At 43.1% G+C, this 15,184-nt stretch overlaps 2 protein-coding genes across 5 annotated transcripts in view; both read right to left on the reverse strand.

Annotated features, from left to right (window-relative positions):
• LOC120956499 (protein obstructor-E) overlaps positions 1-15,184 on the reverse strand; it is a 216,559-nt gene that overhangs the window by 107,323 nt on the left and 94,052 nt on the right. The window lies entirely within an intron of this gene.
• LOC120956508 (uncharacterized) overlaps positions 1-15,184 on the reverse strand; it is a 208,100-nt gene that overhangs the window by 50,224 nt on the left and 142,692 nt on the right. For both annotated transcript variants that reach the window (XM_049608105.1, XM_040378010.2), the window contains exons 13-18: positions 14,102-14,236; positions 11,912-12,028; positions 10,999-11,216; positions 10,319-10,468; positions 9,385-9,564; positions 7,274-7,412 (exon numbers count right to left, since the gene is read on the reverse strand). In XM_049608105.1, the coding sequence (XP_049464062.1) occupies positions 7,274-7,412; positions 9,385-9,564; positions 10,319-10,468; positions 10,999-11,216; positions 11,912-12,028; positions 14,102-14,236 (939 nt within the window). The remainder of the gene's footprint in view (positions 1-7,273; positions 7,413-9,384; positions 9,565-10,318; positions 10,469-10,998; positions 11,217-11,911; positions 12,029-14,101; positions 14,237-15,184) is intronic.

Raw genomic sequence — 15,184 nt, forward strand, 5'->3', positions numbered from 1 at the left:
TCGTAACAGTTTGCCATTCTACTGCAAAAAGTTACATCGTTTGGTGGTACTTTTTCCATCCAAACAAAATACGTTTGTGTAGCAATAATACATGGAGGTGGTGGTACGTGGTGTTAAAATGTTTCCCACAAAAGCACACCTCAAAAAGCGTGTTTTAATTCTTCAACTTAAATCATCAGCTTTTATGATACACCCTACTCCCCCTGCACAACGCACAATATTGCACAAAAGCAGCTCGTCATCAATTAACTTTGATAGACTCAAGTATCATTCCGGTAATGTTGAAGGGGTTACAAATTCCCGGCTGAAAATTCGGCGCCCTTTCTGCAAGCAAGCCAAAACCCGAAGCTACTATTTTAAATTGGCTTGGAGAGTAATTTGGAAGCAATTAAAAATTCACTAAACGTTCCGATGAAAGGTTCACCACGTGGACCACCCTCTATCACCCTTCCCATTTACCCAGACGGGCACGGTAGTAGCGAGGGCTATAATATTGGAGCTTGATTGAGTGTTATTAATTTCGTACAGCACACGGATGGAGGAAGCAACCCACCCGCCAGCATCCTGGCGTACCCCGGAAAGGATGTCGAAAGATGAAGATAATTTGTATTGAACACAATATTTGCCCCAAACACTTCCGCTCTTACCGTAACCGGAGGTAGCGGAGGAAAGGTAGAAGAATGTGCTCAAAAGGGTTGCAATATTTTTAAGAGAGATAGAGAGGGATAGAGAGAAAAGAGAGGTTTTTGCCGTATGCACGCACACACACCAGCACAGGTAGAGAAGGAATTCATTTACGAAAGTTTTCGGTGATTAATAGGGAATTCATTAAACTTATGGTTTGGATGTTTGGAGTGGCGCAAGATGCCTTTAATGAGTAATCGTGACGAGTTTTAGGAGGCAAATAGGGGAGCAACGGTGTTTTAAATATACACAGGAGGCAGCTTTATTGGCGGTAATTAAGACTCTTTAAACGATCAATTAAAGAAAAGTTGCTTACTTTACAGTGTTCAAGAAAGAGGTGCTCGGTGAAGATCATCCCTGGAACGATCACCAAAGAGAATCGACTGTTTACACACTTTGAATCAAAACTTTCCCACGGGGCAGCCACTTAAAGTAATCGAGATATTTTGTTGTCGCAGAACGTCTGAACGGACACAACTGGAACGGATGCCAGGAAAGGAGCAGCGCAATGCTGCAGAGCACGCCAATGCGAGTAGCAGCACCATGCGCAAAACCCATAACCTTATCATTTTATTTCACGTAAAAAACCAACATAAAAATGGAAATAAACACCAATATTCCAGCGGCCAGCGGGCACAATTGTTGTAGACTGTTCCGCCCCCCCCCCTCCTCACCTCACGCGGGGGGAGTGGTACGGATGGATTGAATGAATTGGATTAGAGTGTGGAGATTGGAGAGAGCGAGAGAGAGAGAGAGAGAGAAAGGTGCAGGTTGGAGCAAAGACGTTAAAAATCACCAACACTCGTTGAACAAATCGGCGACTTTCAATAACGAAACGAAGTCGTCGTCATCGTCGTCGCCGTTGTCGTATCGAAAATTTTATAGCTTTTGCAACATAAATTCCTCAAAGCTCGGCGAATGGAAGGGGAAATGGTGATGATGGTAGTGATGGCCGGAAGCAACCGTCAAGGATGCTGCCAATCGTCGTAAAATGGAATTTGTTGAACGTAAAAGGAAAGAGAGCAATTGAGGGATGAGTGGGAGAGAGCAAAAAAAAAATCACCAAGACACACTGAGAAACAAACCGGACGAAGTAAATCCGGTCACATTCTCTATCTGTTGGTGCTATCGACAAGTGTGTCTCTACCGCCGCTGCCGCCACTGTTTGTGTCGTTTGTCGCACAACCAAACGGCTGCTCCGTGTCCCTTGCTTGCGGGGAGGTAAAAGGGTGCGGCAAGAGAGAACATTAAAAACTTTGTAACATCGTCGCCAGCGTGACGTGATGAAGGCAGCAGCAGCAGCAGCAGTGTGACAAAGAACGGACCCCACCAAGATCCAGTCCCCACGGTCACCACCATTCGGTTTTTGGGAGTTGCTGCCCAAACTGAAACTCAAATACCGCCACTTGAATAAGCTTTGTGCCGTGAACACGTGTGTGGGAACGTGAGAAGAATGGCCATTCACGAAACTCGGGCACGGGCATGGCTGGTGTGGGGCTATGGCGCCAGGCCAGGGAAACGACAGAGGTCGGTGGAATAAATTTATGATTTTAAATGTTGCCAAAGAAGAACCGATGATGCAAACCGATGCGACGGAATGGCACTGTTTCTTGTTTAAGCATCTCATTTTGACGTCGGGCTAAGGATAATCTTTGTCATTTTTTGACATCTTTACGCGTAAATCTTAAACGGAGAGATATCGGGCGTTGGAGACATATTGAACGATGCTTTTTGGGGACAGGAGGGGGGGGGGGGACAAAAACCATGCTGACAGACGTATACACCACACTTTTCTTTTATGTCCTTTCATATCTGGGGAAAAGGGGTTGATTTTACTACCCATCTCAAACCAACACAAGCCACTATCGAAAGACGAGAGCATTTGCCAGAGCAAGCAATCATCACCATCATCGTCTCAGTTTTATGCTGATGGTCATCAACGGCTTGGCTGCTTCCGGTGATACCATCATATATGCTCTGGCGGTGCTTTCTTCTGGTAGAAAAGGATTTTTCATTCTTCACTGCCATCAAGCAAAATGTGAAACGCACGTTAATAATTTATGATAATTGCTCTCTACCGTGTGGGTTTTGCTATATTACCATACATTTGGGCAGATGATCAGATCGGTGTGCTGCCAGCCAGCCAGGAACTGGTGCACACACCGCTAGATGATCATCGGGCACGGCATTGCGGTGAGGCAGGCCGGCCGAATAAGATTTGCATTTTTTTTCGCCACAAAAACAGAAGTTCGAGCTCGGGATGAGTTTTGGAATTGCTTGGCGGTAGCTAGCTTGATAAATGGTGCTGAAGGAAAGTTTAGTAGGTATCTTCTTCTTCTTCTTTGGCTCAACAACCGATGTCGGTCAAAGCCTGCCTGTACCCACTTGTGGGCTTGGCTTTCAGTGACAAATTGATTCCCCCCCATAGCAGGATAGTCAGTCCTACGTATGGCGGCGCGGTCTATTTGGGGATTGAACCCATGACGGGCATGTTGTTAAGTCGTACGAGTTGACGACTGTACTACGAGACCGGCTAAAGTAGGTTAGGCTTAGTAGGTATAGCAGAAACAAAAAACAATTATAAAAAAATGTCTAATAGGTTCATAGACTCGACGTAAGATTTTTGAAATTGCTACATTTATGATTAAAGACAAAAATTGTTTTCTCCAACGTAAAAATCCCTAAGCTGTCCTTATTGATAATAGCATTTAAAATTGCATGCCAAAGTCATACTAATTGACAGATAAATGGCATAACAGTAGATGGCAGTTGGTTCATTAAATTGGTGAAAAAAAATTAAAATAAAATATATAAAAATTCGTTTGAGCTGTTTGAATTAACAGTTCCAGGCACTTCTGTGACAGAGTGGAAAATTAACAAATGATCCCTTTTTTGATGCACAGTTCGATTTTGAAACCATTTTTTCACAGTTTTCATGTATGATACCGAACGCCTTGCATCGCAAGTTGCCCAAGGCTGAACTGATTATGGTGTCTTTTACAATACTAGCCTGCTGCTTTGTATCGATTTTGACACTTGCCGGCTGAAATCATGCCAATACTCCATATAAAACCACACGCAAAACTAGCCTCAGTATTTCAGCCTGACAAATATGGATATAGAAAACGGGTGTATATTAGGAATAATATACAGTGGCCGGCAAAATAAATTGCCCACTACTTTTCCGTGAAAAATGAAGTTATTGTACTGCTTTATTTTTTGAAACATTGTTGGTGATATGCTTAAGAATATGTAGTACCATAGCATGACAAAAATGAGAAGTTGAATGACAAGAAAAAACATTTTTTCTAAAATTTATCAAAATCTCAGTGCCAAAATGAAGGGCCCACTTTATTCATTATACAGAAAATATTTTTCTGAACAACTATAACACCAAACTTATATTTTATATGCGTTCCTCAGCAGTAAGCAGTACAATAACTTCATTTTTCACGGAAAAAATGTAAAAAATGTAAAATTGTAAGTAGTGGGCACTTTATTTTGCCGGCCACTGTACTTATTACTAGTCTATTCGCAGACACAGTACTAATTTCTGTAAAAGCCAACAGAGGACGCCATCGTAAATGTTTAGTGTTGTCATCGTCTACCACTGATCGGAACGAGTATCCCCATTTTTTTGTCAACAAAAGTCTTTCCTAGTCCAAGCTCCCAATCCCAAGTCCAACAAAAGTGACGTATTTTTATTGCTTTTAGAAAAACACTAAAATAAACGCTTAAAATGTATGTTTTTCCTGGGTGAAAGAGACTGTTACTGATACTGTTGACTTATTACAATTAGTCACAGAATGGCAAGCCCTGTAGTGACCATATCACTACGGTTGATGGTTGTGTACTGACTACTGCATTATCCTGTAGACTGCGTGGGTGGCAGTGGGCGACGTCCGCATGTGAGGATCGCGGCGCTTGACACTGATGTAAGTCTAAAGTAGGGCAGACAATATCTTATGACATTTTTTACGAGATATCCTCTTCGTTTCCTAAAGTAGAATTTGTGCATAATTGAAGTAAATTATGTAAAAATAAATAATCATAATTTAATAAATAATCATAATGCATGTACTCAATCTCGGAAAGCATTGAACATTTTGATTGAAAGCACTGTGGCAGAAGCAGTTTAGCAGAGAGGATTGTTTAAAGGCATAGATTGTGCATGCCATTATGCACACAATTTGTCTACGGTTCTTGCTGCAAGACACCGTGAGGATTCTAAATTATCCAAAGAAACTTAATTTACCTGTCTTATCGTATGCAAATGGACTGTGCGGTGCATAATCGTAACAAAACACGAGCAGCCACATACACATGAAGACACTCTTGGAAGGTGCGTACATATATTCTGCAACCGTTTTCAATCCTACCAGAACGACGCTGTCCCAAACGAAGCGTAAATGTGTAATAGAAAATGATGATTTATTTATGTAGGTCCTCCCGTTTGCGTTTCTTTCACCACCCACTATACTAGCTGCTGGTACAAACTTCCTCTGGCGGATGTCTTAACGAGTGGGGAGGAAAACAAACAGAGTGACAACAGAGATAGCGCAAAGCTCACGGATACGATCCGATTCCTTTTGCGGACGCGTAATCCTCTCCGCCACACAGTGACTGACTGCTGCAAACATAGGGAAACACAGGCACAATTTGTGTGACACAAGCCCACGGTCCAATGGCATATTCAACCGAGTGGTAACCATTCTCCGCTGTGGATGGGGAAGCAACCCGTCACCCCGACACGCATTGCGTGAAACAGCTGCACACGGAGGGTGGTAGCATATTTTGTCTAGCATAATCAACCCGCTACCATTTGAATCTATTTTCCATTTTTCGACGTAAATCTTACCCACATCTCGGGCAAGAGGCACCACCAGCCACAATACGGTTGACGTATTTCGACCGGATGAAGCGGCTGCGGGTTCCTTAGCTCATCGCCTTAACTCGATGGAACGGAAACGGGATGCGATGTGAAGGGTCTATTTTAGGTTTAGAAATAAAAGTAAAACCCCCACACAGAAATACATACACATACAAGCGCAAACAGATATCTCATTCGACTGGCTGCCAGCCGCGGTTTGGGCAGCCGTGGAAGAGATCAGCGCATCTCTCTATCCCTCTAGTTCGCTTCTCAAAAGCTCATCAGACGGTAGGGGCGTCGGTTTTCAATTTTTATCTCAAAACGAGAAGCTTTCGCCCATTGTATCTACCAAGCATCGTGCTTCTCTTCCGGTTCACAGCCTGGGTTTGGTGCGGAATGGTAAGGAAGCCCCATAATGCGTTACGATTTTGGATGGTTTCTTTGTGTGATGGGTCGTTTTTTCTTGCTTACTTGCTTTCTTACTACCATTGACTTTGAATCACCCAGATGTGGGAGCAAATTGCACCGGGAATGTATTCTAATGGTGCCTTAAGTATCATTAAACTGAATCAAATGAGAATTTATCGCTTTCGGGTGAAGTAATTCCGCACACACACACACAATCAGTCGACCAGCTAGTGAAGGATGGCAATGGGATGGTTGTGTTGGTGACGGTAGGCGGAGGAATAGTACGGCGCGGTAAGGCGTAGGATTGTAAAGTTATTTCCTGCACGGGTTACGTTTGCTAGGCAACAAATGTCGCCCTGCGGTGGTATTAGGAATAGAAATCTTGTGTCAGGATCGTCATGGCAGCTTGGAGCGCATAGGTGTAAGTATTCTATTTAAACTGTGAGGAATGCGACGCATACGAGTGAAAAACCTTATGTTTAATCAAAAGTTAAGTATTTTGAATCTCTACTACCCAATGGAAGGTTAAAAGATGTAGATTAATGAGAATTTTACCATGAATCACTTTCACTACCATTGTTCTCGTTTGAAATAAGCTGTTCAAGAGCTTCTAAATTAATGAAACAGAAACTCGTATCACAATACGAAATCTTACAGTAAAATACCACCAACTCACTAAACTCTAGCAAGAAATAGGCTCCTCAATTTCACAACACACTTCAAAGTCTCGCATGCTCACCACATTACATTCACGCAGACAGGTCCGGGAATAATTTTTCAAGAAAACGTTCCACCATTACCTCACAATCGCTGGAGTATAGTTTCGAGTGGAATGGAATTTATCATATGTTAGTGTTTTTGTTCTTCCCTTTTCTTTTACCGCTCATATGGGAATTCCTTCACTACTATCATGCGATTCCACAAATAATACGAGTGTCCATCGGGGACGGCCATACCACATTCCCTTATGTACCATTCCCCAGCTTTTGGACCGAATAGCCGTCTAACCACCACTTAAATGCACTTGACATGAACGTATTGCTGTCATCGTGTAAAGCGTTGCTAGCCCCAATTGTACTCTATTGTACGCTTTGGCCAAAAAGTTCTGATGGTCAATAACCTCTTCCTTTCGTCGGACTGTTCTACTACAATAGTGCTGCTCCGTTCAAACGGGGTGCTGTGTGTTTGCTATAACTCATTGACCTTTGCGTACGGGACGAAAAGAGCAATAGGGAGCTAAGACTACGAGGGAAAGACACGGGGTTTAAGACACAGCTTAGAAATGCTTTGCTTTGGAATGATAATACTCACGTTATAGTTCTTCTTAGCTAGCAGCACCACAAACGTGCCCGACAATGGGCAGATGCAGCGGGTGATGTTCTCCAGCAGGTTCTCGGTGATGCACAGATCCGTACGCCACGTCGGTTCGAACGTCGCCTTCGAGTCGTAGCTGAAAATATGAGCGTGTGTTGAGAGTTCAAGACGCAAATCGTTAATGGTTGATTCTGTCTGTCTGTCTGTCTGTCTTCAGAGAAACGGTCTCAAGGTTCGTAAAGCTATTGCCCCCCCCCCACCCTTTTCGCTACAACCACACAAACCCCATACGAGTCGCTGACAGTCGTCATCGAATCGTTGATCATCTAAATTGATTGTACTATATCAGTGAAGCCAAGTTCTTGGGCATGGTCGCGTTACTGAGCGGCAAGCATCTAGACAATGGTTAAGAAGGCTCACAATGAAATAGGCTTTATGCGTTCTCGCTTTCTTGATACGATTCTGAATAGAGGCAAGAGTTGGAGAACGCAACTCGAGCTCGATTGTCATTTCTACATAAACGCTCTCCTTCCCTAGATGGGGACTTACGGTGCATTCTGGCAAAGGCAAACAGAGCTTACATCGATGGGAATTATTTCATAATGAAATTTTAATCATCTCCTGCCCCGGGAGCGTTTTCTCGAGCTGGAGCGCGTGGAGGATTATCATTGTTGAAATTTTGCTGTTTTACTGAGGGAAGACAATAGTTGGAAGAGAGAACTAAGACACTTCGAGGAATTAGACACGCAAACAATGAAATTAGCATCTATGGAAAGGAATTGTTCAACGCTTAGATAAATATGTTTGCAAAACAACGAACAAAATTACATATTACAGTACTGTGTGAAACATTCAACTATTTAAGAAAGCGTGAATCAATTGCTTGATGTTTCTATGAAGCTTTTTTCTATGAAGAAGCTCAGTAACAACTTACTTCTTCTTTCTTTGGCACAACAACCGCTGTCGGTCAAAGCCTGCTGCTGCTGCTGCCTGTACCCAACTAGTGAATTGGTGCTTGGCTTTCAGTGACTTATTGTTACCATAGCAGGATAGTCAAGTCCTACGCATGAGGGCACGGTCTATTCGGGACTTGAACCCATGACGGGCATGTTGTTACGTCGTACGAGTTGACGACTGTACCACCAGACCGGCGCTCAGTAATAACACATTGGACAATATAAAAATCCTCTATCCTATTTGATTTATATCAATGTAGGGATTTTAGCAAGCCTTTTTGTTATATATTAAGGTTTTTTTGTAGCGTTAGCCTGTGTGAATGCGCAAAAAAACTGTTTACAACGATCGAACGCCAAACAGCTCAACAATACACGCCTAACCGACGTCAAACAAACGCTTCCCGCAATTTTCAAACAACCCTACTTGGATGTGTTTTTCTTTAATCATCTTGTATGTGGAACGCCTTTTCTCCTTGGGCCTTGGGTGGTCTGCTCCTTTAAAGGCCCGGTAGCGTGTGGTTGCATTGTTTGCGTGGTGCGCAAACAGAAACGCCCGGTATTTTGTACTGGTTTGCGTTCTTGGTATAACCGCAACACATCGTCGATAGCAGCTTGAGTTTTGCTACGCTACCCTGGGCTGTTATTGACGATGGTTTTACACCCTTTTGGCCGTCGTTAAGGGTTTCGCTAGACGGTGAAAAAATATTGTTCTATATTGGCTTTGTTGGTCGTAAATCACGCGCTTAGCTTAAGAAAATTGCCAACCAGGTAAATCGTGTTAAAAGGCGCAGTTAAAGGTACGATTTTTTACGTAATTAAACAACCGATTTTGTTTGGCTGTTGAACTTCTGTGATGATCATACAAAAAAAAAACTTTAAAATAATGTGTCAGTGATGAAGTACATGTCAAAAATAAAACAATTTACGTAAACGTTAATGTTTCCACTGGGACGGAGAACCGCACGTGAGGGTTTTTTCGTTTCACTTGCAACAATTTGTTGTAACCATTCACGTTGCAATTGATGCACATCTATGACGGTTATGATTTAAAACACTCATTCATTCGCTACGCTTCGTCTCACGTCACGCTTGGGCATATTGCACAAGTCCATGCTTTTCACCCAGCTCAGGGCGAGATTTTTTGGCACTTACCCACACAAGGGTATCCATTCGGTGGTGGGTGAGTTTTCATGCTGAAAAATGATTTCCACGTGGGCAGCCTCGAGCGGCACGTGCAGTGGCTGGTTCGCCTCGCTGCCAGTGCGGTTGGCGTAGTACAACCAGCTTGAGATGATTTTCGATGCCGGGATGTAGTCGATGTCGGTGCCGAAACTGTTTGCGAAGTAGAAAAAGGTACGTGCGTGTTAAAAAACGAAGCAGAAAAAGCACGATGGGTTAGCGTTAAAGGATATTTTTAAAGTTTCTCAGAATAATGTCTAGTTTGGTTGCTCACAGGGCACGGAACACAAGACTATGAGGTGGGCACGTTGACTAGCTGTCCTATTTAGTGGGAGTTTCCGGAATGTGGGAAAAGGATATTGCCTGGGCAACGGATAAAACCCCACGTCGATACGGTTTATGACAATGTCCAGCTGGGCAGTGTGGTGCGCGTGTTTTACATCCTATCGTCTGACGCTCAGCGAACCATTTGCCACAAATCATGCCAGGATTCGTGTTTTTTTTAAATCGATTTTGTTTTTGGTTTCATATAACAAAGGCTGGTTTTTGTGTTGGAAGTATGGTATGAAACCGTATAAAAGCATGCAATCTATGCCGGACAGGTATGTTGAGCGATAGCAAGTGTATGATGTTACATACAGGGAAATGATCAAAGTCTACATTTAGGCGCAATTTATACCGAAAGTTATAAAAAGCTAAGCTATTATTGGGCCTAAAGGCACTTTCAAAAACTACTTTCCTATCTTAAAAATCACAAATTTTACCAAACAGAAGATAGCAGTCAGTACCCAAATCCGAAACAAAATCCCTATCGAAAACCGTCACCGTTTTTTGAAAGATTTTATTATGGAAACTGGCTTTGCTGTTCCCCTTGCAGTAAGGTATTTGTGCTAGTTTGCCCCCATACCTGTTTTTGGCGAAATAGAAGCGCGGCAGGAAGCTGGTAAGATTTTTGTACGATATCACCGTCACCAGCACGGTGCCGTTCGCTACGATGTCCTGCAGTGAAGCGGACCGATCCATTTCCATGTACAGCTGGTCGGAGTAGAGTTGATCGCTGGGAAGCCAAAACGGAAGAAACAAAAATAAAAATATCGAATTTGGTTTCACATTTTAGGAGAATAATCGGATGCATACTCTCACAGTGGGTGAGTGCGATATTGCACGTTGGGAAATTTATTTTCATTTTAAACTCAGTATTTCGGGTTTGTTTTTGGGTTGTATAGATAACTTTCAAGCGATATCATTGTTTTTCGTGTCTGTGTTGTGGTTTTGTAGTAAAGATGCACCAATGGGTTATTGTAAATACAATAAATTGTGAATAAGCTCAAACAGCACAGATCAAATCATATTGGAATTGGAAATACTTTTAAAAATATTAATATGAAGTTTGAAATTGAAACGATTTATCTTGCTCTCTTGGTGATTGACGGATAAGATAAATTGATGAAAACATTGAAATGTAAACATCAAAACCCATTCGTTTTTTCTTTCCCTCCTTCTGTTTCCATACTGCCTTTAACCGTTCTGAATGTAATAATTAACTGTGCCCTAGAACAACGCATTCACCATCCGGCACTTACTTACCCATAAATTTGAAGATTAAATGGCAGTCCCTTGACCGTTTCCGTGTACAGATAGAACGAGTTCAGCTGATGGGTGGCGGTCGTTGAGGCGGCATGCTTTCCGCCCGGCCCAGATACCGGCCCAAGTGCCGCCGACGATGAGGACGAGATTGGGGCCGCCATCGTCGTTTCATGGTTGAGGGCGGCTGCCTGTACCAGATCCTGCAGTTGCTTGATTTGCTGAAATAACAGAAAGAAGAAGAGAGAAAAAAAATACGCCAAAAAGGTGAAAAGCACGCAAAAGCACCGGGGTTGGTGAAATTAGGAAAATTTTCCAATTGACTTCGATTGTGTTGCAAATTGGTGCCTGTCGGGATTGGGCGGTTCTCGTTTGCTGGCACAATCTGGTAGCACGAGGTTGGTGAAATGATTTTCCAGCCCCCCCGACAGGGCCCACACGGGTAAATTGTGCTGCACAGCAGCATTTACAGGGCCGCGGGGGAGAGATAAGCACGGTTCAATAAATTTCCCTGATTGATGTTATGATGGTTATGGTTCGATGAGTTTGCCAGTCGGCCAAAGCCATCGAACTGTCGAACCATCAGCGCCAATCTAATCGATCGTTTTAGAGAACACAGAGACAGCTGGGACACTGAGCTGGGAGATGCGACACGAACCACATTTTCAACTATTTTTCATTCGAAAGATACGTTTCCGACAAGAAGAAAGCCTTATTGCAATGCACTACTACTACTACTAAAAAATGGGTTCTTGGTACGTGAGTTGCGTGGAGTTTATTTAATCAATTGGCATCTTTGCTGGTTTCGCCAGTCACCGTGTGGGGGCGAAAATGATGACACCATTTTCCAAACCAATGCTAGAAATACACAAATTACAAACAAGTAAAAACAAGAATAGCACGCTCTCTAACCCACCTGTTGACTGTTGAGTGATGCTTTATTCTGCATAACGACATCGACGATACGGAGAATGATGTCCGATGCGATTTCCTGCTCGTGCCGGGTTCCGGTCGCTTCGATGTAACTGAATACCTGCGGCGCGTGTGTAATGCGGAGAAATGATAAACGGAACCAACATTTATTATGCACTTCCCTGATCGATTGTGCCATTTGGTGATGGATTTGGAAGCGTGTCGGAGAGTTAAGGTCGGCCGGTCGGAAGACTGAAGCACGTTTGCCTAATGCATCGGATTATACTTCCGCGAATGGTCCTGTGTTTCTAATTTATGGTTTCAATTGTGCTGTGCGGATCAATGTACATTGATAATCAAACACAATTACCATTTAATTATTATCAATATTTCGCCATACCATGCAGGGGAATGATGTAAGCTTTTTACACCTTACAATTGAGAATGTGATGTTACTCTATTTGGATTTGGTTGATGCGATTATGAACAGCAATTCGTTCAATTAAACACTGCTTCCATTTGCTTTACAGTACAAATATTTCAATATTGATCTACCATAATGTGATTAAAAATCGTACAGAATAACACCGCTCGGGAATCGGTTCATAACTTGAAGCAACAAAGTTGAAGCTTGCAAATAACCAGCATAAACAGGAAAACGTTAAGACAATGAACAAAAGCTTTCGAAGCCACTCGCAGGGACGGGAAAAAATTCTGCTACAACCTCCAGAAGACAAAGAAAAAAGGTCCTCGAAAGTTTGCTACCACTGAACCGTTAGCACTGCGCCTCCGGTTTCCGCAAGCACACTGTCCGCGGACACGAAGCGCAACGACGTGCAATTAAATTTTCCTATAAATTATTCACTCACCATAAAGCTTATGAATATTTAAACCGCGTTTGTAGCACGTTTCATTCCGTGGCAGGATGAGCATTTTCACTGTTTTGTTTTTTTTTGTTTTGCTTTTTGCGTGTACACCAACAACCGAACCGAACTTACTTACGCCCGGTTACTGTACTGCTTCCGGTTGGTCCAGCGTTAACCTTAGCCGGAAAGCTGCTGCTGCAGCTAATACTCAAAACCTCGAGAGTAGCTACCGGTTTTGGAGTAAAAATTTGGTTACGCCAAATGCCGGGTAACGAAAGTCCCCAAACGGGAAGCGGGAGCTTTCGGTTCCTATTGTATGTTTTGCTTCAATTCAACCGTGTACAAACATCCACTTGAGGGAGTTTGAGAGTTGCTCCGTCCGACAATGAGCATGTCCGGTGGCGTCGCCGCACGGCTAACGAAACAAATGCAAACCAGCTGACCCCTTCAGCTGTGGGCGGTAGCGGTGTGTGTGTGTGTGTGTGATTATGGTAAGTTTTTCATTTCTTTTCTTTTCTTTTATGGTGTTTTTTTTTGGGCTGCAAAAGAAAGGAATGATGGCGAATAATCGTCCACTTTGGATGGTTGCGCGCTTGTCCCAGCCCCCGAAACGGCGAGCGGCAACAGTTTGTCGGAATGAATTTCTTCTCGCTTGCTGGATTAGCTACCAACCGTCCTGGAGGAGCAGCTGGGAAATGTTGGTTAAAGTTAAATAAATTAAAGTAATAAGCTTGCACAAGAACAAAGAAAACGTTCGCTCATATCGTGTGTAACACTAATCCCACGGGGAGACGGACACAAACCTCGCACAACAACCGGTGTGTGTGTTTGTGTATAAATGCGTAAATTTACTAAACTCTAGCCATTGAATGTTGTAGGACTGTTTAAGTGGAACCTTTCTCGTTGTACCCTCGGTGTGGGAAAATCTTAAAAAAATAAAACAAAAAAAAGCGCGAAACGCGAAAGCCCACAAGCAGCTGTCTTCCATGTGGTTGGAAAAGTTCTTTGCATAACTGCAGGCGCTTAGAGCACACTCAGAAGAAAAAAATGGAAAGCTCTTGACAAGCTCGTGATGAATGGTTAGTTTTTGTATCATTTTAATGCTTTCTCTATGCCTCTCTCGCTCTCTATCTCTTTCGTAGTGTGTACGTTGTTGAGCGTCCTTTTAAAGTATTTTTTTCTTTCTAAGCCACTGCCCAAATAGTTCCGTCCTCCTGTCAGTAGGGGCATTTGTTTCTCATAAACAAAAGCAATAGGGGGGGGAGGGGGGGGGGGGGGAATTCAGCGTTTAAAACGAAAACAAAAAAAAACTCAAACGATACACTTACCTCTTGCAGCAAGGCCAACAAAATTCCACCCTCACCGGGTAGGAAGGTGGCGCCATGGGTTGTGGCAAATTTCAAGCACGACTGCAGCACATTGGACCCATTGGTTTTCTGGTAGCCGTACGTTAGTCCGCGGAACTGTGAACAGGATGATGGTGCACGTGGTTGGATTTTTCATATAAATCGCGTTTTTTTTTGGTGTTGTTGTCGCACGATTTGCAGTAGTAGGTGGAACACGTTCATATCCATTTATCCCGCGAGAAACGATCATCGGGTGGGAGTAGAATGAAACATTGAAAAAAGCACATAGTTTTAGAGTAAATAAAAGTGGTGGCAAGGGATGTGTAAAAAAAAAGTGACACGATGAATAGAGCTAGAAATACAGTGGCTGCTTTTTTACAGTCATGCAGAGAACACAACATGGGATAAAGCCTATCGGGCTCGGGTACATATTTAAAATTACTCAGCGTAAAAGCGGCTCGCTCGCAGTCATCGCATTCCTGCGTTACATGGCGTTACAATGCAAAGGGAAGGATAAAAAATCAGTTCTTTTTTTTCTTATCGCCACAGTTGGTCCATCAACCGCAGCACATTTGTACGCCTTTGTGGTACGCGCTTTCAATGGGTTTGCACGTTACATGATTTCTATGCGTGCTTGCAAATTGTGGCCATGGAAAAAGTTTCTTCTATGAGGGGGAAAAACCACATATGCGCATCAATCCGATAGGGGGCACACACATATGTTTGAATCGGAAACGACGCTTTGCTAGTTGTGCTAGTTTCCAGTTTCGTGCGATTTGTTTTTTCAGTTGTAGCCGAGCTACATGCGCAAGAGTTTTGTTCATGATGATGGAAGTTACATATTATACATCCCCAGTCTGTTACCGATATATTGTAGCACACTTTATAGCGAGGAAGCAGATCGCGGTTGACATGGGAAGGAAAATATGCCATTTCAAAGTGCGGTTTGGCTGATAACACGGATGCCTCGCTTCTGACAGGTAATTATCGGAATTAGTGTTGTGCGCCTATGTTTAGTTTTCGCTCCGGGGGAAGGGCGCTGTCATTCTGCAAAGCGATAACTAA

This window comes from Anopheles coluzzii, chromosome 3 (assembly GCF_943734685.1).
Source record: "Anopheles coluzzii chromosome 3, AcolN3, whole genome shotgun sequence".
Taxonomy (NCBI): Eukaryota; Metazoa; Arthropoda; class Insecta; order Diptera; family Culicidae; genus Anopheles; species Anopheles coluzzii.